General features: G+C 47.2%; 1 protein-coding gene across 1 annotated transcript in view; it reads right to left on the reverse strand.

Moving 5' to 3' along the window:
* AACS (acetoacetyl-CoA synthetase) overlaps positions 1-22,452 on the reverse strand; it is a 285,977-nt gene that overhangs the window by 254,185 nt on the left and 9,340 nt on the right. The window contains exon 2 of the mRNA XM_069215374.1: positions 7,609-7,712. Coding sequence (XP_069071475.1) covers positions 7,609-7,712 — 104 coding nt within the window. The remainder of the gene's footprint in view (positions 1-7,608; positions 7,713-22,452) is intronic.

Here is a 22,452-nt window from a genome sequence, read left to right on the forward strand (position 1 = left end):
GAAAAATAACCCTCCCCAAGACCCTGAAAAGTGAGTGCAAAGTGCACTAAAGTTCCCCTAAGGACAAAGAAGTCGTGTTAGAGGAATAATGCAGGAAAGACACAAACCAGCAATGCAACAACTGTGGATTTCCAATCTAGGGTACCTGTGGAACAAGGGGACCAAGTCCAAAAGTCACAAGCAAGTCGGAGATGGGCAGATGCCCAGGAAATGCCAGCTGCGGGTGCAAAGAAGCTGATACTGGACAGAAGAAGCTGAGGTTTCTGCAGGAACGAAAAGGGCTAGAGACTTCCCCTTTGGTGGACAGATCCCTCTCGCCTTGGAGAGTTGTGCAGAAGTGTTTTCCCGCCGAAAGGATACCAACAAGCCTTGCTAGTCGCAAATCGTGCGTTTGGTGTTTTTGGACGCTGCTGGGGCCCAGGAGGGACCAGGAGGTCGCAAATTGGACCTGAAGAGAGAGGGGACGTCGAGCAAGACAAAGAGCCCTCACTGAAGCAGGTAGCACCCGGAGAAGTGCCAGAAACAGGCACTACGAGGATGCGTGAAACGGTGCTCGCCGAAGTTGCACAAAGGAGTCCCACGTCGCCGGAGACCAACTTAGAAAGTCGTGCAATGCAGGTTAGAGTGCCGTGGACCCAGGCTTGGCTGTGCACAAAGGATTTCCGCCGGAAGTGCACAGGGGCCGGAGTAGCTGCAAAGTCGCGGTTCCCAGCAATGCAGCCCAGCGAGGTGAGGCAAGGACTTACCTCCACCAAACTTGGACTGAAGAGTCACTGGACTGTGGGGGTCACTTGGACAGAGTCGCTGGATTCGAGGGACCTCGCTCGTCGTGCTGAGAGGAGACCCAAGGGACCGGTAATGCAGCTTTTTGGTGCCTGCGGTTGCAGGGGGAAGATTCCGTCGACCCACGGGAGATTTCTTCGGAGCTTCTGGTGCAGAGAGGAGGCAGACTACCCCCACAGCATGCACAAGCAGGAAAACAGTCGAGAAGGCGGCAGGATCAGCGTTACAGAGTTGCAGTAGTCGTCTTTGCTACTATGTTGCAGGTTTGCAGGCTTCCAGCGCGGTCAGCAGTCGATTCCTTATCAGAAGGTGAAGAGAGAGATGCAGAGGAACTCGGATGAGCTCTTGCATTCGTTATCTGAAGTTTCCCCAGAGACAGAGACCCTAAATAGCCAGAAAAGAGGGTTTGGCTACCTAGGAGAGAGGATAGGCTACTAACACCTGAAGGAGCCTATCAGCAGGAGTCTCTGACGTCACCTGGTGGCACTGGCCACTCAGAGCAGTCCAGTGTGCCAGCAGCACCTCTGTTTCCAAGATGGCAGAGGTCTGGAGCACACTGGAGGAGCTCTGGACACCTCCCAGGGGAGGTGCAGGTCAGGGGAGTGGTCACTCCCCTTTCCTTTGTCCAGTTTCGCGCCAGAGCAGGGCTAAGGGGTCCCCTGAACCGGTGTAGACTGGCTTATGCAGAATTGGGCACCTCTGTGCCCAACAAAGCATTTCCAGAGGCTGGGGGAGGCTACTCCTCCCCTGCCTTCACACCATTTTCCAAAGGGAGAGGGTGTAACACCCTCTCTCAGAGGAAGTCCTTAGTTCTGCCATCCTGGGATAAGCCTGGCTTGACCCCAGGAGGGCAGATGCCTGTCTGAGGGGTTGGCAGCAGCAGCAGCTGCAGTGAAACCCCAGGAAGGGCAGTTTGGCAGTACCAGGGTCTGTGCTACAGACCACTGGGATCATGGAATTGTACCAACAATGCCAGGATGGCATAGAGGGGGCAATTCCATGATCATAGACATGTTACATGGCCATATTCGGAGTTACCATTGTGAAGCTACATATAGGTAGTGACCTATATGTAGTGCACGCGTGTAATGGTGTCCCCACACTCACAAAGTTCAGGGAATTGGCTCTGAACAATGTGGGGGCACCTTGGCTAGTGCCAGGGTGCCCTCACACTAAGTAACTTTGCACCTAACCTTTACCAGGTAAAGGTTAGACATATAGGTGACTTATAAGTTACTTAAGTGCAGTGTAAAATGGCTGTGAAATAACGTGGTCGTTATTTCACTCAGGCTGCAGTGGCAGGCCTGTGTAAGAATTGTCAGAGCTCCCTATGGGTGGCAAAAGAAATGCTGCAGCCCATAGGGATCTCCTGGAACCCCAATACCCTGGGTACCTCAGTACCATATACTAGGGAATTATAAGGGTGTTCCAGTAAGCCAATGTAAATTGGTAAAAATGGTCACTAGCCTGTTAGTGACAATTTGGAAAGAAATGAGAGAGCATAACCACTGAGGTTCTGATTAGCAGAGCCTCAGTGAGACAGTTAGGCACCACACAGGGAACACATACATATAGGCCACAAACTTATGAGCACTGGGGTCCTGACTAGCAGGGTCCCAGTGACACATAACAAACATACTGAAAACATAGGGTTTTCACTATGAGCACTGGGCCCTGGCTAGCAGGATCCCAGTGAGACAGTGAAAACACCCTGACATACACTCACAAACAGGCCAAAAGTGGGGGTAACAAGGCTAGAAAGAGGCTACTTTCTCACACCTGGCACAAGGTTTTTTTGCCAGGTTGAATTGGCAGTTTACAACTGCACTACAGGCTGCCATGGCAGGCCTGAGACAGGTTTTAAAAGGCTACTTTGGTGGGTGGTACAATAAGTGCTGCAGGCCCATTAGTACTGGTTAATATAGGCCCCTGGGTACATGTAGTAACACTTTGCTAGGAACTTATAAGTAAATCAACTGTAGGCCGATTCTACCATGTTTTAGGGAAAGAACACAAGCATTTAGCTCTGGTTGCCAATGGTAAAGTGCAAAAAGTCCTACATGCCAACAAAAACAGGTTCAGCAAAGGAAGGGAGTGAAAGTAAAAATGTTTGGGTGTACCTGCAGAGAGAGCCAAGTCCAACACTAGACCTTTAAATTAAGACCATACCTATTTAGCATGCCTTTCAGGGTCTACATGCAGCCCATAGGCCTGGTTGGTGGCAATAAAAGGAGAATCCCCTAAATTCCTTAGGTTGAAAATATCCCTTCATTGGTTATATATATTTCACACAAAAGCATAAACATGTGAGTACGAATATAGGCGTTTCTCTGTCAATATGGAGAAATTCACTTTGATATGCGATAAAATCTTTTTAATTGCTTAAGGTAGAGAAACAGTGGGTGAGAAATCGCTCTGATTTGTTTTAATCACAGATGCTCCGCCCAACCTTGCTTTGTTTTCTGTCCCCAGCTCCAAGTCTAACCTTAGACCAGGCCTTCATGTGCACAAAGGTCTGGACATTTTTTATTTTGTAATAACAGTAACAGTGGTCAGCAATGATACTAAACATCTAAAAGTTGACCCAGCTAAGTAATGCTTTTATTTTACTGACTAAAACATAACCACCATGCATACCCAAACTCAAATTTTTTACCTGGGTCAGCAAATAACTACTATTATGCCTAATTTTTTTTATCCACAATATGCAGGCTGGTAGAAGCAGGTCTCTTTGCAGCTCACATGAAGATTGGAGTCCAGCTAACCTTGCAAGCCAAATGCCTTGAGGTCCTAGTGAAGGAGCTGGGGGTGGAGAGCCTGGAGACACCAGTGAAGCCTCTTGTAGAAGAGTGCATGGCAAACCAAGTGAAGGGCCTAGAAGAAGAGTGCATGGTGCATCCATGATGGCTCTGGACATAGAGTGCCTGGAGACCTCACTGAAGATGTAGGGACTGAAAAGCTGTAGCAGGGAGCTGCTGCATCACAGATACAGAACAGAAGAACATCACCTGCGGTGATGACCCAGGGGTGCTGCGAACAGAGAATTAATCTGAACTGATCATCTAGGTCAGGATTGCACGGTACATGATTGGCAGCCAATATTCCTGCTGATATTTTTACAGAGCATCACTGTAATGCTATCTGTATTTAACAACCAACTCCATCTTGACCATTGACTCCATTTTGTGTTTAGTTTAGCTTCAACTATCGGTAGCTCAGGTATTTTTCCACGCACACCTTGTTTTCTACTCTGAACATGTTTTCGCTCTTCTCACCAGAGCAGGGAACATATCTTGAGGGATGTAGAGGTGACAAAAGTATATCAGGATGTGAATGTTTACAAAAGAGAAAAGTACGGCTCGATCTTGGGAATGTGCACTGGGGCCTGGTCAATTCTTTTGTGTGTTTTTGACACAGACCAAGTACAACCAGCGCTTGAATTTCACAACTTACTAGAAGGGGGGGAAAAGGTTATCAGAACCTTCCTCCTGGGTTTGTTTCAGGTATATAAAGGTGATGAAGCTTGGCGCTGATATGGAAGGAACTCATTTTGAGGGTGGACGCACTACTCAGATCCAAATCCCATTGGGGAGTGTTTCTCCGGTCTCAGCCATCCAGGGTTCCACAGCTTGATGTTGGCTGATGATGCTGGATTCGATCCCCATGGTGATGCATTTTAACTCTTAAGTATCTACCTTTGCTGTGCATATATATATTATATATATATATATATATATATATTCACTGCATACATACATATTTTTGATGTATTGCACTTTTTTTATGTCTATCATTGTTCAACTGCTGTGATTATTTTGGTATCTACGCATGTTTTAGTGCATTCAAGTTGAATGTTCATGTTTATATTTTTGTATGTTTTTGTTTGAGATCTGGGAAGTGCAATAATAAAATTCATTACTCAGACTAAGAGTGCTGCATTCTTTGCACTGTTTAGCTTAGTTCCCTCTTAGTTTGAGGTTAAGCAGAACAATTACAAGCAATTTCTCTGGTCTCGTCAACCACTGTGTTAGCTCCAAAGAATCCTCATTCACAGTCTCCCACTAACCACATCGAGCCTCATGGAGCTCTGGTTGGCTTCACAGCTAAGAGACCTGCTGCTGGATCCAGTTGAGCTGCTCCTAAGTGGTAAGTATAAAACTAACAGCCATCAACAATCCCTCCCCAATTATAATCTGCAGAAATTCATTTTTACACAGCAAGAGCTAGGACCTAAAGTGCCAAGGCTCTTAAACCATCCTCACAGTACTATGTCTCACATCTTCAGATAGCGCAACCAGAAGTGAAACAGGGCTGCAGAGGAGTCTAAAACTGGACTGTTACGGTTCCAGACTGTCTTGTGTCTCAATGTGTCAGAGTTCTGTGACCTTCCCGGAGGTATTGGATGGGAGTGGTATGATTAATTTTCCCTAATTCAAGATGGCAAAAGAGAAGGGGTAAGCCCAGGATTAAAGGCCACCACCAGGAAGGTAATACTCATCCAGAAGCATTTCAGAGCACATTTGAAATGTCACTTGAACTTAAAAGAATTATACTAAGAACCCAAATATGTGAGGGAAACACTTTAATGACTTTTCTTTAAAGTATGCTGAGCCAGACTTCCAATTGAGAAATGGGCATTTCCTCACTGCTAGAGCTATGCATTCCACCCTACAAAGGAGGAATCATCCTTTATCTTGAGCGTGCTGTGTCCGGTTTGGCTGCTTCCACCGAGAGTTTCACCGTGTTTAGCACATGAGGTCGCAGCTAGTTTCTCAGGATGAAAAATGGAAGGACTAAAGTTCTCTACATGCCTAAGACCAAAACTTTCTACTACAGACTAGTCTTTAATCTATGACCGGTTTTATTCACCTGAGATTTTTCAGTGTGTAAATTTTTGCTGCATTTATGATGACATTTTCACATTGAAAAATCTCAGGTGAATAAAACCAGTTCATTTTATTATTGACTGGTTTGCTAGATTCGAGACATCTGGCTAGAGATATCCTGGGGGTGGCCTATGCTCTGTGGAGTACCAGCTCCCTGAATGCCCTTCACTACAGTAAAACAGAGCTCAGAAAACAAAGCACAACACAATCTCTGGCTGTGCATCCTGAGGGCCATGAGTCTTCAGCCTGCACAAGGAGCAAGAAGGAATCTCCCTTGGAGTGAAGGAGTCACTCCACTGCATCCGCAGGCACCAACTGCAACAACGTCTGGCTGTGTGGATCCTGCAACACAGTTGGTGGTCTGGAAAGGTCCCCTCGGTCCTCTCTACCAGCTGTCCAACTTGGGAGACGGTGAGCCCTTGACTCTCCCTACAGGTCAGTACCACTGTGCACCGCGACTCTTGCAGCTATCAAGGCTTGTTTATTCCTCCTCCAAGGTATCTTGAGGCTCAGTGTAGCCCAGTGTAGCCCCGGCCTCCGGCACTCTGCCCTGCAAAGCTCAGACGCCTGCCTGCTGCTCCAGCGACGTGGGACTCCTCTCCAGGCGCGCTGACTGGACCTCACTGCGACTCCTGTTCCTGCTGCCTGTGAGTTGCCTGTGGGAGCTGCCTCCTCGTCTTCCAATTCTCCTCATTGCTGAGGGTCACCTGGGACTTCCCTCCTTGGGTTGAGTCTCACTGGACCTTGCTGGTCCCCAGCAGCTCTGCAACTCTTCATCTGCGACTGCTTCCTTTGCCAAGGCTTGTTGGTGGTTCTCCATCACCACTGAATGACTGCAACTCTTCTTCTGTCTAGGGACATCGCCTGCATCACTTCTGGTCCTCTTCTCCTGCTCCAGTGCTGCACAGCTGACTCGGTCTCCACCGTGGACCTGGTCCCGCATCTCCAGAAAGTGGGTACTGGCTCCTGTCCCAACAGGACACTCCAACTCGAACTGGACTTGGTCCCCTTCTTTTGCAGGTCCTCTTCTGTCAGGATCCACCTTTGGTTTCTTCCAGTCTTGCACAGTCCTTTTCCAAAGTTTATCTGTGGGGTTGGGGAAAAACCAAGTACTTATCTCTTCTCTCTTGGTCACTGGTGGGCACCCTGGTACTTACCTTTTGGGTTTTTTAGTTCCTCAATCTCCCCTCTACTGATTCCACTTCCTTGGGTGGGGGACTGCATTAGCATTCCACTTACTTAGTATATGGTTTGGTCTCCTTTGGTATTGCTTTTTATGCTAATCACGGACTTCTAGTGTATATATATAATAGTGGGTTTACTCACCTCCTAGTGGAGTATTGCCTATAAAGTATTTTAGTATTTGTGTTACTATAATAAAGTACCTTTATTTTTGTAACACTGTGTGGTTCTTTCATGTCTGTAAGTGCAAAAGCTTTGCATGTCTCCTAGATAGGCCTTGGCTGCTCATCCACATCTACCTCTAGAGAGCCGTGGCTTCCTAGACATTGTCTACACCTCACTAATATGGGACACCTGGACATGGTATAAGGTGATAACACCATAGGTGCTCACCACACACCAGGCCAGCTTCCTACAATATAGACCTGAGAAGACCCTGTGAGATCACAAAACCACCTATGCTTAGCCTAGTGAATGGCCAGTGGTGCATTCATAATATCACCAAGACTGAAAATAAAGGCTGCCTAAAGCCATTTAAGCACCACCTGCGCCCAAGCACAGGGTGACCAGTATAGTCACAGCACACCTTACAAATGAGCAAACAGTATATCCAGTGCAGTTACTGCAGCACAAAATGACTCAGCACGCAGCGCCCACAAGATACCCAACATAGTCTTGGATCCACCGCCATGTGAACACATAGGGTGCTCAACAGTGAAAGCATGATGTAAAGAATGGATAAAAACGAATAACTCACCTCATCATATGGACAAGAGGCAACAATCCCACTGAAATTCCAAAACTCAGCCCAGAAGTCTGGATAGGATTCCACGGACCACTGGTACAGCTCATTGTAATTGGCTGAAAAATAAAAACAGCTCTATTACAGAATGATATTCACCTCAGACAGCAACAAAACAACCTGCTCTAGAACTACTCAAACAGGCGCTGACAAAGCCAACAGGTGATCTGTGTGTGTGCAGCATATGAAAACTTGTTTCAGTATCTGCTTCTAAGGAGAGGCTCAAGCCAACAACACCTTTTTATCCTGGTGAGGTGTGCCGTACAGGAACAGATGTGCCATCACCTCCGATTTATCAAGAAGAGGAACACAGGAGCTGGACACATCCAACCGAGGAGTATCCATTTATCCATCTGAGATGGTCATCACAGCGACATATTAAACCATAAAACTCAAATATTTTAAACATTAGTACAGGGACACATGTGGAGCACCGCTTTCCCCCGCATCAGTCATCTGCATAGGGAGCGACATCACTGCATTTCCCTACATCCATCTGCACAGGAAGAGGCATCATTTCCTGCCTTCTTCCTACTTCAATCAACTCTTCTAGGCATCCCACTGCCCGGCGTCCCTCGAAAATGGAGGACATAGACAAGGGTGTGGCCTGTTTGGGCCTCGAAGGGCCTTGGGCCAGAACCCCTGTTCCAGTGAAACCTACAAGGTAAAATTATAATCATCTGCCTCCCCCAGTGCCCCATCCTCCACAAACACATCCAGATGCAGACAACCCAGACACACGCATAGCATGTGTTCAGCCCATGGACTCAATCTTATAAACATCCCATTAACTACCGCACACCCTCAAACTACAGAAGACACATTTCAACTCATGCTCATTAACGCTCACTCTGCAGTACTATGTGCACCAGACACGGCTGACCTCACCACCTATCACAAGCTTGACACACTTTTCATCACAGAAGTAGAGTTCACCTTCAAATCTTTGCACATCCTAAATGTCCTTCTTTCCACAGTTTACAGCACCCATTCAGTGAACCACGGACATAAGAAGAGAGGAGGCCGAACTGTCATCTACAAGTCCTCATGGTCCTGCACAATAGTCAAGCAGGGAACACTGAGCTCCGTGGGTCTCCTGACAGGCAACTTCCCTCTCTCTGCTACTCACACAGTCAAGTCCCCGCTCATCTTCAGGCCTCCCGAGCAGAACAATGACTTCCTTGAGGAGATCAGAGAATTCATCACCTCCTTATTTATCCAACATGCCCACACTACCGTCTTCAGCCTCATCAGAGCACTCAACGTGATACAGCAATTCACATATCAAAACACTTCAAATGCTACGTCCTTGATCTCATTTTCTCAACATCACCAACAACCCAGTGGAAAACACCCATACCCTAGGACTAGAAAGGACACTCTTCCATCCCTATCTCCCTGCTCCGCATACTACCAACTAACCAAGGTGAACACAAAAGAGAAGACAGAAGTTTCAGATCCTTCAAAGTCTTCTCCATACACAATTTATGCTTGAACTCATCTCTAGCTCCATTAAGTAAACATCCAACAGCAACACCCTTCTAAACAACTTCAATCATTTTTTAGAAAGCCATGTCAATGCCCATGCCTCAATTAGAACTCGCAAGTTATAGCTTTCAGAAACCTAGTATTCTAAAGACCTTGCTGACAACCAATAGATCTGCAGACAGGAAAGAAAATGGAAGAAAAAATTAACTCTGAAGACCTCTTGATACTGAAGACCTTCCATGCAACATGAATACAGCTCACTGCATCAGCCAATGCCAAGTACAATACCATCACCACTAACAGAAGCAGAACACTCTTCAGACAATCAAGCACTGCCTAACCTCCTGCAGTACCCACCTATTCCTCCCTCCACAGAAGTACTGTGCCATCACCAGCTTCTTCACTGAAATAAATACAGAGGATCTGACAGCACATCAGCAATGTTAAGCCTGCTTCAATTCTGACACCGACCCCTTCCCACAGAACCCTGCAACGGTCAGACTTCAAAGACATATCTCTTTCAGATCTGGTTGGCATAGTCAACAGCCTCAAAGCCACGTTTTATGGAGAGGTCTAACCATTGTCCTTCATCAAAGCCCTCTCTGGGATGCTCTCTTAACCCTGCTTACCACTGTCAATGCCTCCTTCACTCAATGCACCTTCCCAACAGCTCCTCAAAACAGGCTAGATCCTCCCACTTCTAAAGAACCCTCCACTAGACCACGATGACTTTGTCAACTAGCGGCCCAACACTCACCTACCATTCATCAGCAAGAGCATTTAAAAAGCAATCTATATTCATCTATGTTTGAGCTGACAGCCTTACGGTGGTCATCCTACAACTTTTTGACTGCCTCCCTCCACTTTTCTGACACTGTTTCTGCTGTTTTTAGGACTCTACGCACTTCACCACTGCTAACCAGTGCTAAAGTGCATATGCTCTCTCCCATGAATATGGTAACATTTGTTTATTTCAAATTTGATTTACTTGTACGTCCGTAGTAAAGTGCACCACATGTGCCCTGGGCCTGTAAATTGAATGCTACTAGTGGGCCTGCAGCACTGGTTGTGCCACCCACATAAGTAGCTGTAGGAAGTTGGCTCTGTATGTACTATTTCAAAGTAAGGAATAGTATGCACAGAGTCCAAGGGTTCCCCTTAGAGGTAAGATAATGGCAAAAAGAGATAATTATAATGCTCTATTTTGTGGTAGTGTGGTCGAGCAGTAGGCTTATCAGAGGGTAGTGTTAAGCATGTGTTGTACACACACAAGCAATAAATGAGGAAAACACACTCAGAGACAATTCCAGGCCAATAGGTTTTTGTATAGAAAAATATATTTTCTTAGTTTATTTTAGGAACCACAGGTTCAAGATTTACAAGTAATACTTTAAATGAAAGGTACTTCACTTAGGAACTTTAGGAACTTTGAATTAGCAAAATAGCATATACAGTTTTCACACAAATGGCATATAGCTATTTTAAAACTAGACACAGTGCAATTTTCAACAGTTCCTGGGGGAGGTAAGTGTTTGTTAGTTTTTGCAGGTAAGTAAACCACCTACAGGGTTCAAAGTTGGGTCCAAGGTAGCCCACCGTTGGGGGTTCAGGGCAACCCCAAAGTTACCACACCAGCAGCTCAAGGCCGGTCAGGTGCAGAGGTCAAAGTGGTGCCCAAAACGCATAGGCTTCAATGGAGAAGGGGGTGCCCCGGTTCCAGTCTGCCAGCAGGTAAGTACCCGAGTCTTCGGAGGGCAGACCAGGGGGGTTTTGTAGGGCACCGGGGGGAACACAAGTCCACACAAAAAGTACACCCTCAGCGCCACGGGGGCAGCCGGTTGCAGTGTGCAAACAAGCGTCGGGTTCGCAATAGGATTCAATAGGAGACCAAGGGGTCTCTTCAGCGATGCAGGCAGGCAAGGGGGGGGCTCCTCGGGGTAGCCACCACCTGGGCAAGGGAGAGGGCCACCTGGGGGTCGCTCCTGCACTGGAGGTCGGATCCTTCAGGTCCTGGGGGCTGCGGGTGCAGTGTCTTTACCAGGCGTCGGGTCTTTGAAGCAGGCAGTCATGGTCAGGGGAGCCTCGGGATTCCCTCTGCAGGCGTCGCTGTGGGGGCTAAAAGGGGTCAATTCTGGCTACTCACGGTCTCGTAGTCGCCAGGGAGTCCTCCCTGTGGTGTTTGTTCTCCACAAGTCGAGCCGGGGGCGTCGGGTCCAGAGTGCAAAGTCTCACGCTTCCGGCGGGAAACGTGTGTTGTTTCAAAGTTGCTTCTTTGTTGCAAAGTTGCAGTCTTTGTTGAACAGAGCCGCTGTCCTCAGGAGTTCTTGGTCCTTCTAGATGCAGGGTAGTCCTCTGCGGCTTCAGAGGTTGCTGGATCCTGGGAACGCGTCGCTGGAGCAGTGTCTTTAGAAGTGGGGAGACAGGCGGGTAGAGCTGGGGCCAAAGCAGTTGGTGTCTCCGTCTTCTCTGCAGGTTTTTCAGTTCAGCAGTCCTCTTCTTCTTAGGTTGCAGGAATCTGAGTTCCTAGGTTCTGGGTATCCCCTAAATACAGAATTTAGGGGTGTGTTTAGGTCTGGGGGGTTACTAGCCCTGAGTGTGGCTACACCCTCTTTGTGCCTCCTCCCTGAGGGGAGGAGGGCACATTCCTATCCCTATTGGGGGAATCCTCCATCTGCAAGATGGAGGATTTCTAAAAGTCAGAGTCACCTCAGCTCAGGATGCCTTAGGGGCTGTCCTGACTGGCGAGTGACTCCTCCTTGTTTTTCTCATTATCTCCTCCGGCCTTGCCGCCAAAAGTGGGGCCGTGGCCGGATGGGGCGGGCAACTCCATTAGCTGGAGAGCCCTGGGGTGCTGTAACAAAGGGGGTGAGCCTTTGAGGCTCACCGCCAGGTGTTACAGTTCCTGCAGGGGGAGGTGAGAAGCACCTCCACCCAGTACAGGCTTTGTTACTAGCCACAGAGTGACAAAGGCACTCTCCCCATGTGGCCAGCAACATGTCTGGAGTGTGGCAGGCTGCTAAAACCAGTCAGCCTACACGGGTAGTCGGTTAAGGTTTCAGGGGGCACCTCTTAGGTGCCCTCTGGGGTGTATGTTACAATAAAATGTACACTGGCATCAGTGTGCATTTATTGTGCTGAGAAGTTGGATACCAAACTTCACAGTTTTCAGTGTAGCCATTATGGTGCTGTGGAGTTTGTGCATGACAGACTCCCAGACCATATACTCTTATGGCTACCCTGCACTTACAATGTCTAAGGTTTTGCTTAGACACTGTAGGGGCACAGTGCTCATGCACTTATGCCCTCACCTATGGTATAGTGCACCCTGCCTTAGGGCTGTAAGGCCTTCTAGAGGGGTGACTTATCTATACCTATAGGCAGTGTGAGGTTGGCATGGCACCTTGAGGGGAGTGCCATGTCGACTTAGTCTTTTTATCCCCACCAGCACACACAAGCTGGCAAGCAGTGTGTCTGTGCTGAGTGAGGGGTCCCCAGGGTGGCATAAGACATGCTGCAGCCTTTAGAGACCTTCCCTGGCATCAGGGCCCTTGGTACCAGAGGTACCAGTTACAAGGGACTTACCTGGATGCCAGGGTGTGCCAATTGTGGAAACAACAGAACAGGTTAGGGAAAGAACACTGGTGCTGGGGCCTGGTTAGCAGGCCTCAGCACACTTTCAAATCATAACTTAGCATCAGCAAAGGCAAAAAGTCAGGGGGTAACCATGCCAAGGAGGCATTTCCTTACAGTAGCCCCTTAACCATGTCCCAGGCTTGCCATTGCAAGGTCTGTGTGTGCAGGTTCACTGCCACTTCGACTTGGCATTTAACAGTACTTGCCTAGCCCTAAACTCCCCCTTTTCCACATACAGGGAGTGCAGAATTATTAGGCAAATGAGTATTTTGACCACATCATCCTCTTTATGCATGTTGTCTTACTCCAAGCTGTATAGGCTCGAAAGCCTACTACCAATTAAGCATATTAGGTGATGTGCATCTCTGTAATGAGAAGGGGTGTGGTCTAATGACATCAACACCCTATATCAGGTGTGCATAATTATTAGGCAACTTCCTTTCCTTTGGCAAAATGGGTCAAAAGAAGGACTTGACAGGCTCAGAAAAGTCAAAAATAGTGAGATATCTTGCAGAGGGATGCAGCACTCTTAAAATTGCAAAGCTTCTGAAGCGTGATCATCAAACAATCAAGCGTTTCATTCAAAATAGTCAACAGGGTCGCAAGAAGCGTGTGGAAAAACCAAGGCGCAAAATAACTGCCCATGAACTGAGAAAAGTCAAGCGTGCAGCTGCCACGATGCCACTTGCCACCAGTTTGGCCATATTTCAGAGCTGCAACATCACTGGAGTGCCCAAAAGCACAAGGTGTGCAATACTCAGAGACATGACCAAGGTAAGAAAGGCTGAAAGACGACCACCACTGAACAAGACACACAAGCTGAAACGTCAAGACTGGGCCAAGAAATATCTCAAGACTGATTTTTCTAAGGTTTTATGGACTGATGAAATGAGAGTGAGTCTTGATGGGCCAGATGGATGGGCCCGTGGCTGGATTGGTAAAGGGCAGAGAGCTCCAGTCCGACTCAGACGCCAGCAAGGTGGAGGTGGAGTACTGGTTTGGGCTGGTATCATCAAAGATGAGCTTGTGGGGCCTTATCGGGTTGAGGATGGAGTCAAGCTCAACTCCCAGTCCTACTGCCAGTTCCTGGAAGACACCTTCTTCAAGCAGTGGTACAGGAAGAAGTCTGCATCCTTCAAGAAAAACATGATTCTCATGCAGGACAATGCTCCATCACACGCGTCCAAGTACTCCACAGCGTGGCTGGCAAGAAAGGGTATAAAAGAAGGAGATCTAATGACATGGCCTCCTTGTTCACCTGATCTGAACCCCATTGAGAACCTGTGGTCCATCGTCAAATGTGAGATTTACAAGGAGGGAAAACAGTACACCTCTCTGAACAGTGTCTGGGAGGCTGTGGTTGCTGCTGCACGCAATGTTGATGGTGAACAGATCAAAACACTGACAGAATCCATGGATGGCAGGCTTTTGAGTGTCCTTGCAAAGAAAGGTGGCTATATTGGTCACTGATTTGTTTTTGTTTTGTTTTTCAATGTCAGAAATGTATATTTGTGAATGTTGAGATGTTATATTGGTTTCACTGGTAATAATAAATAATTGAAATGGGTATATATTTGTTTTTTGTTAAGTTGCCTAATAATTATGCACAGTGATAGTCACCTGCACACACAGATATCCCCCTAACATAGCTAAAACTAAAAACAAACTAAAAACTACTTCCAAAAATATTCAGCTTTGATATTAATGAGTTTTTTGGGTTCATTGAGAACATGGTTGTTGTTCAATAATAAAATTAATCCTCAAAAATACAACTTGCCTAATAATTCTGCACTCCCTGTATAAGTCACCCTTAAGTTAGGCCCTTACTAACCCACAGGGCAGGGTGCTATGTAGGTAAAACAGTGCTTAATTCGTATTTGTTGTTTCTGGTGCTGAGCACCGGCACTTATTCTTATGCCTCAAGCATTTGCTGCGAGGAAAAGACACATATGGGAAAGACGGAAGAAGACAAAACTAAAAAGCGTCATAAAGGGAGAAAGTAGAAAGTTGCAGGATGAGCGGAAGGGGCAGGGGTATCCGTAAATAGATTGAAGAGGCCCGAGATGGCTTCAGAATTAAGCTGCCTCAGTATTCAGTGCTGGCAGATTTAATTACAGCAGTCTCGTGTTTAAGAGAAGGCACTGGCACCTCTTTATTTACAAATTAAGCAGTGAGGTAAAAGGCAAGACGTGTACATGTGGGTTTTATATGTCCTGGTAGTGGAAAACTCCTAAATTCATTTTCTACTACTGTGAGGCCTGCTCCTTTCATAGGATAGCATAGGGCCTACCCTCATATACTCTTTGAGTGGTAGATTCTGATCAGAAAGGAGTAACCAGGTCATATTTAGAATGGCCAGAATGGTAATCGAAAATCCTGCTTATTGGTGAGGTTGGATTTTATATTACTATTTTAGAAATGCCACTTCTGTGAGCATATCTTTACAAATAAAATCCTTCTGTGACTTACAGCCTGTCTCTAATCAATGTCTGGGCTGACAGCTCCCTTGTGCATTTCACCAGGCAACCACAAACACAGGACACTCAGTCAGACCTGCACTCATCTGCATACAGAATGGGTCTTCCTGAGTTGAAAGGGTGGAGGGCCTGACACTTACATTTCAAAGGCTGCCCTCGCACAATGGACTAACAAACACCCTTCTGGGACCCTGGCAGACAGACCTTTACTGAAAGGGGAAGTTGTGCACTTCAAAACCACTCTTTGAAGTCTCCCCCACTTCAAAGGCATTTTGGGATATATAAACTAGATCTCTGACCCCACCAACTAAGACACTTCTGGACGTGAACCTGCAACCTGTCAAGAGGAACTGCCTGACTGCCCAAAGGACTCATCTGGACTGCTTTGCTGAGAAGGACTGCTGCCCTGTTGTTGCCCTGCTGCCCTCTGACTTTACTGAGAAGTGCTCTCCAAGGGCTTGGATTGAGCATGCCTCCTGTTTTCTGAAGTCTCAGGGCCAAAAAGACTTCATCTCTTCAGGAAACTAAAAAAATCGATGCCCAGCCTGCAGAAACGACGCACAGCCATTTTGCGACTGAGAAATCGACACACAGCTGAGCCAGAACACTGCAGCCCGACTTCCCGAGTGAAGATTTGAAGCTGCATCTGCCTTGCGACCGAAAATTCGACACACAGCCCTACCGGATCGGCGCACAGACAAAACCGGAATGACGCAATGCCTGTGACTTCTTCCCGCACACCCAGGATTTCCCTGCATCGTCCATGGGTGTCAAAAAGATCCCCGAACAAAGCCTGCGCCCCGAAAAACTACACAAAGCCCCTTGCAGCGTGGACACAAGCAACGCGTCTGTGCCACGTCGGAAAATCCGACGCATGCCCTATTTTTCCATGCATCTCCTCCTCTGCAGTCTCCGTGCGTGTTATTTTTGACGCAAACCAGGTACTTTGTGTAAACAAGAGGCAGCTGTTGATTTCTAAGATTTAAGACTCTTTTTAATCTTGCAAAAGTGATATCTCAACTTGTGCTTATTGAATATTTATTGTTTTCACCTTATTTAATTCAGATAAATACCATCTATTTTTCTAAACATGTGCGGTGTATTTTCGTGGTGTTTTCACTGTGTTACTGTATGATTTTTTGCACAAATACTTTATACATTGCCTTCTAAGTTAAGCCTGACTGCTTAGTGCCAAGCTACCAGACGGTGGGCACAGGATAATTTGGATTGTGTGTGACTTACCCTAACTAGGATTGTGGTCCCTACTTGGACAAGGGTGTATACCTCTGCCAACTAGAGACCCCATTTCTAACAAACTCGAAGACCATATCAATGCTAACCGTCTCCTGCACTCCTGCAATCTGGCATAAGATCATGCTGCAGCACAGAAACTGTTCCTTTCCACATCATATACAATGAGCTCTTGTTCACAGATGAATATGACCCTTGGCTTCTGATATTGTTTGACTTCTCAGCGGTCTTTGACAGAGTTATTATTATTATTTATCAGTGTGTTCAGTTAGTTAAAACCATTACACAGAAAGAAAAAAAAACACAAAGCAGAGAAAAGAAAAAAAAAGAAAGAAAATAAATCATAAAATACAATAATAAAATCGGTTTTGAGTTTAAAATATTCAGCTGAGCTGTGGAGTGTTTCGAAATTGCTTGCTGGCTAGTTGTGCACGTTTGTCTTGCTTGTTCGGTGTCTTGGAGATGGTGCCTTAATTTGTCCAAGAATTTAGCCAGTCTGCAGCTGAGCTGCACGCCGTCCCCTTTAAAGCCTGCCAGATCGTCGATCAGCACCTACGCAGCCCCCTTTGAAGCCAGACTGGTCGTAAGAGCCTTCTACAATCCGTTGTGGTGCTCTTGCACAGGCTTATCTGATGGATCAGTGTTTCCGGAGCCAGCCCACATGGTCAACAGGTGCCCGTCATATTGACTTGCGTCCACCTAGGGAGGTGGGCGTATGTCGGAAGGCAGTCCTTTCGGTATTTCATAAAGGCCCACGGATTAACTGATGCTCCCAGATAGAATTGTGAGGTTAGAGTGCTGTATATTAATAAAACCAGCCAAGCATGGCTTCGTTTCGATAAAGCCTCTTTATCCTGAAGATGTGAGAAAGACTTGACATTTGCTTTTGTTACATGTGTAACACGTCGGTGTGAGCTGAGTTGGGGGTAGTTAGTCTACCAGACCCAATGTTGTCAGAGAGGACTCAAGGTATAGACGAAAGGGGGAATTGGGGTCTGCAGTCATTTCCATCCAAATAAAAGAGCTTAGAGAGCCTTCTTCCCTTGCTGCCTTAAGTTTACGGCTTAGGTTGATAAATGCCCCTTTCCTTGCTAGAGACTGCCTAACCAAGCCAAATTCTAGATGGACTGGGGCCGGTGAAACATAATTTGGTAAACTGAACAGCCTCTTGGAGAGCTTGACGATCATTTTATCCAGGTGCTCATCACCACGGCCTCTTAGAGCTTCTCTGCCATATGTGGTTGTTGAAATTAGTTTGGCTTGGATGACCTTAAGTAGCGGCAGATAGGTTGAAGAACCAGTTGCTTTTTTGACGCTGTTGAACACGAATGCGGGCGAGATGGATTTCCGACTGAGGGACTCCAGGTGGGGCTTGAAAGAGCCATTGCTGTCAAGAAGAACCCTAGCTGCTTATATTCGTGCACTGTTTCAACCTTGTTGTTGCCCAAGTACCATATATATCGCAGCCGCGCGGTCGTCTTGAAGGCCATGATTTTTTATTTATTCAGTTTGATGAGGCGAGCATTTTTTTTTACGAGAATTCATCTGTTGCGTTGAGTAGCCTCTGTAGGCCTATTCTAGTATGACTGAAAAGGATGAGATCGCCGGCGTACATCAAGCTTGTCATAGCAGTTTGCCCCAACATTGGTGGACGCGAATTCACCTTGTCCAGTTCCGCAGGAAAATCAGCCAAAAACAGATTAAAAAGAAGGGGTCAAGTACACATCCCTGGCGCAGACCCTGGAGGGTGGGAATTTTCCTAGAGAGGTGCGTCCCACCACCCAATCTGACCCTCACCCAAGTATCTGTGTGGAGGAGGACAATTGTTTTTAACAGCTGGTGAGGAATGCCCCAGATTGCGAGTTTAGACCATCGTTTGCCTCTTTTTACTCGATCAAATGCAGCATTGTAGTCTATAAACGAAAGAAAGAGGGACTACATGGCACGCTGACATTGATCAAATAATAGAGTGACAGCCATGAGGTTGGCAGTCCTACCCATCCCTTTAGAGAATCCAATTTGGTTAAACAGGATCAGGCTATTGACAGCAGCCCAGGTTTCAAGCTCCTCCAAGAGTATCCCTGCAAAGATTTTGGATTCAATATCTAGAAGTGCAATTAGGCGGTAGTTTGCTGGGTTGTTGGTCGCGCCCCCTTTAAAGATAGGGTGATGGTTGAACCTCTCCATGCTTCCGGAATGATGTTAGTGGCGAGAATGCAATTGTAGAGTGTCGAAAGGTGCTTTGCCCAAACGTCTGGATCCTTTTTGTGCGGGGATACCATTGGGTTCCGGTGCTCCCTCATTCTGGTACTTAATAATTATCTTCCTTGCTGTTTCTGAGAAAATCTGAAAGCAGCTGTTTTGTTGTTTTGAAGAGCCAGTGGGGTTATGGGCTAATGCATTTGCCTGGGGTCGGGTGCCCTCGCCTGCGGGGCCCTTGGTTGGAAAGCCACAATGGGAGGATAGGTGCTAATACCAGATGGGCTCACAGATGTTAATTATGGGGCGGGTGTGTGTTGCAGAGCTTAGGCTATTTATAAGCCACCATAACTGCATGTGATGATTTGTCTTTGATGCGTGCAGGAGTTTTCCTGCCAGCCCGGCTGCCTTGTCTCCTTGGTATGCCCATAGATGGCCTCTGTAGGCCAGTCTGGAGGTGAAGACCAGCGCTCTCAGTGCCTCGTTTCTAGGTTCTTTCTGAAGACGGAAAAGGGTGGTGTTTAGGTTCCGTTTAAGCATCTTTGTGTACTGAAGGAGGCTGGCTTGTAGTGGGTACCCTAGGTATTTACACCTTATACCAGGTCCAGTTATCCCTTATTAGTGAAATGTAGTAGTGTTCTAGCAGCTTAGGCTGATAGAGGTAGCTGTAGCAGAGCAGCTTATGCTGAACTAGGAGACATGCAAGGCTCATGCAATACCACTTATAGTTACACAGTACTTATACACAAGTAAAGACAATACTCAGTGTTACCAAAAATAAAGGTAATTTATTTGGGTGACACAGTACCAAAAATATCTTAGAGGCAATACTCCTTCTGGAGGTAAGTACTATACACAAAATATACACTTGACACCAAAATAAGGTAAGTAATTAGACATAGGACAGTGCAAACAATAGGAAATGCTATAGAATACAATGAGAGAAAATAGGTCTAGGGGCAACACAAACCATATACTAAGAAAGTGGAATGCGAACCATAAATTCCCCCCAGACGAGTGTAGTGTGTGCAGAATCACTGGGAGAGTAAGAATACAGTAATGGTAAGTAAATTACCCCACCCCAGAGGCCATAAAAGCAGGAGTAAAGTACTGCAAAGTTTCCTTAGGACACACTATACCTCGTGGTTGGGACTTTTTCAGTAACCAACCAACTCTGTAAACAACAACTGCTGGATTCCTGGACCTGAAGTCTTGCAAAAGAAGGGGACCAAGTCCAGAAGTCGAAAGAAGTTCTAGGAAGGGCAGGAGTCCCTGCCAACCCAGAAGAGGGTGCAAAAGAAAAGTCCCTGTTAGGATGAAGACTGCAGGAATGCACCCTAGGAAGATGCCAGCGGGTGCCTGCGTGATGCAAAGGATGCCCCACGAGGTGAAGATGGATGCAGATGTGATTTCGTGTTGGAAGTCGCCAACAAGCCTTGGTTACGACCTATGCGTTTTGTGTCAAAATGACACTGGCTGGACCCAGGAGGGACCTGGGGGTCTCAACTGTTTGTGAGGAGGAAGAGGGGGCTCTCAGCACTTGACGGCCCTCAGGATGCCAGGCAGCACCCACAGGAGTACCAGGACACAGGGACAAAGGAGGTGCAAAACGCAGTTGGTGCAGCACAACAAAGGAAGGTCCCACGCCGCCGGAGAACAACTCAGCGAGTTAGGCATCGCATGATGGAGTGCTGGGGACCTGGGCCAGGCTATGCACAAAGGAATTTTGCAAATAGTGCAGAGATGCCTCAGGAGGTGAAGAAGATGCAGTACACAGGGGTACTGTTGCTCTCAGGGAAGGCAAGGTCTTACCTCCTCCAAACTGCATCAGCAGGACCTCAGGACAGTCTATGTCGATGGGGTCCACCCTCTGTGTCCTTAGGAGCATGCTCGTCGCTGTGAGAGGAGCCCACCGGTCGTCATCTTGAAAGGTGCCTGCATGAGCAGGCGATGACTCCGTCACCCCATGGGAGATTTCTTCAGTCCTTCTGGTGCGGGATGAAGACAGAGAGTCCCCAGAGCATGCACACTGTGGAAACTGTTGCAGTTGCTGGCTAGAGCTGAAGTTGCAGAAGAAAAGTATCCCTTGTGGATACTTTGTTGCTGTTACAGCGGTTCCTGGAGTAGGCTGCATTTGATCTGAGGTCAGAGGATGAAGTAGTGGTTGCAGAGGATTCCTGATGGAAACTTGCAAACAGAAACTGAAGAGAACCCACAGTAGAGACCCTAAATAGCCCTGAGAGGGGGACTGGCTACCTTATCAGGTATGGACCTATCAGGAGGGGTCTCTGACGTCACCTGCTGGCACTGGCCACTCAGAGCTCTCCAGAGTGCCCCACACCTTGCAAAGCAAGATGGCTGAATTCTGGGACACACTGGAGGAGCTCTGGGCACCACCCCTGGGGTGGTGATGGACAGGGGAGTGGTCAATTCCCTTTCCTTTGTTCAGTATCGCGCCAGAGCAGAGACAAGGGGTCCCTGAACCGGTGTAGACTGGTTTACGCAAGGAGGGCACCATCTGTGTCCTTTAAAGCATTTCCAGAAGATGGGGGAGGCTACCCCTCCCCAGCCTGTAACACCTATTTCCAAAGGGAGAGGAAATAACACCCTCCTCTCAGAGGAAATGCTTTGTTCTGCCTTCCTGGACTGAGCTGCTCAGTCCCCAGGAGGGCAGAACCCTGTCTGTGAGGTGGCAGCAGCTGTAGCTGCAGTACAAGCCTCCGAGAGCTGGTTTGGCAGTACTGGGGGGTCCATGGTGGAGCCCCCAGGATGCATGGAATTGGCTCCCCAATTAGACATGTTACATGGTCATATTCGGAGTTACCATTGTGAAGCTACATATAGGTACTGACCTATATGTAGTGCACTAGTGTAATGGCGTCCCCGCACCCACAAAGTCCCGGGAAATGGCCCTGAACTATGTGGGGGCACCTTTGCTAGTGTAAGGGTGCCCTCAGCAAGTGAAGGTTAGACATAGAGGTGACTTATAAGTTACTTAAGTGCGGTGAAAATGGCTGTGAAATAACATGTGCATTATTTCACGCAGGCTGCAATGGCAGGCCATTGTAAGGGTTTGTCTGAGCTCCCTATGGGTACCAAAAGAAATGCTGCAGCCCATTTGGATCGCCTAGAATCCCAGGGCCCTGGGGACCTAGGTACCATATACTAGGGATTTATAAGGAGGGTCCAGTGTGCCAATTGAAATTGGTAAATGAAGTCACTAGCCTACAGTGACAAATTTAAAAGCAGAGCGAGCATAAGCACTGAGGTTCTGATTAGCAGAGCCTCAGTGACACAGTCAAGCACTATACAGACACACACATTAGGCCATAAACTATGAGCACTGGGGTCCTGACCAGCAGGATCCCAGTGAGACAGGCAAAAACATATTGACACACAGGTAAAAATGGGGGTAACATGCCAAGGAAGATGGTACTTTCCTACATGTACCTTCTGGATGGAGAGCTTTCCGAGCTGTAGGATCTTGTTCCTTGTAACTGCTGCTGGTAGGATGCCACAAGCTCTGCTACAAACTTGTTTCAGGATGCTTGTGGTGTTTGCTCAGGGCCTGTGAGTCTCAGTTTAAGGGACCACATTCGCTTGGCTATTTCTGCCAGCGCAGGAGTGGTCTTTGAGGACCACTTAATTTGCTTTTTGCTGCAACGCATTCGTAGGTTCAAGATGTTCAACTGGATGAATAAAATGCAGCTCTTGCTCTAAGTGGTCTCCCTCCCCTCTGCTTGCTACCTGA

This window comes from Pleurodeles waltl, chromosome 11, assembly GCF_031143425.1.
Source record: "Pleurodeles waltl isolate 20211129_DDA chromosome 11, aPleWal1.hap1.20221129, whole genome shotgun sequence".
NCBI classification, from domain to species: Eukaryota; Metazoa; Chordata; class Amphibia; order Caudata; family Salamandridae; genus Pleurodeles; species Pleurodeles waltl.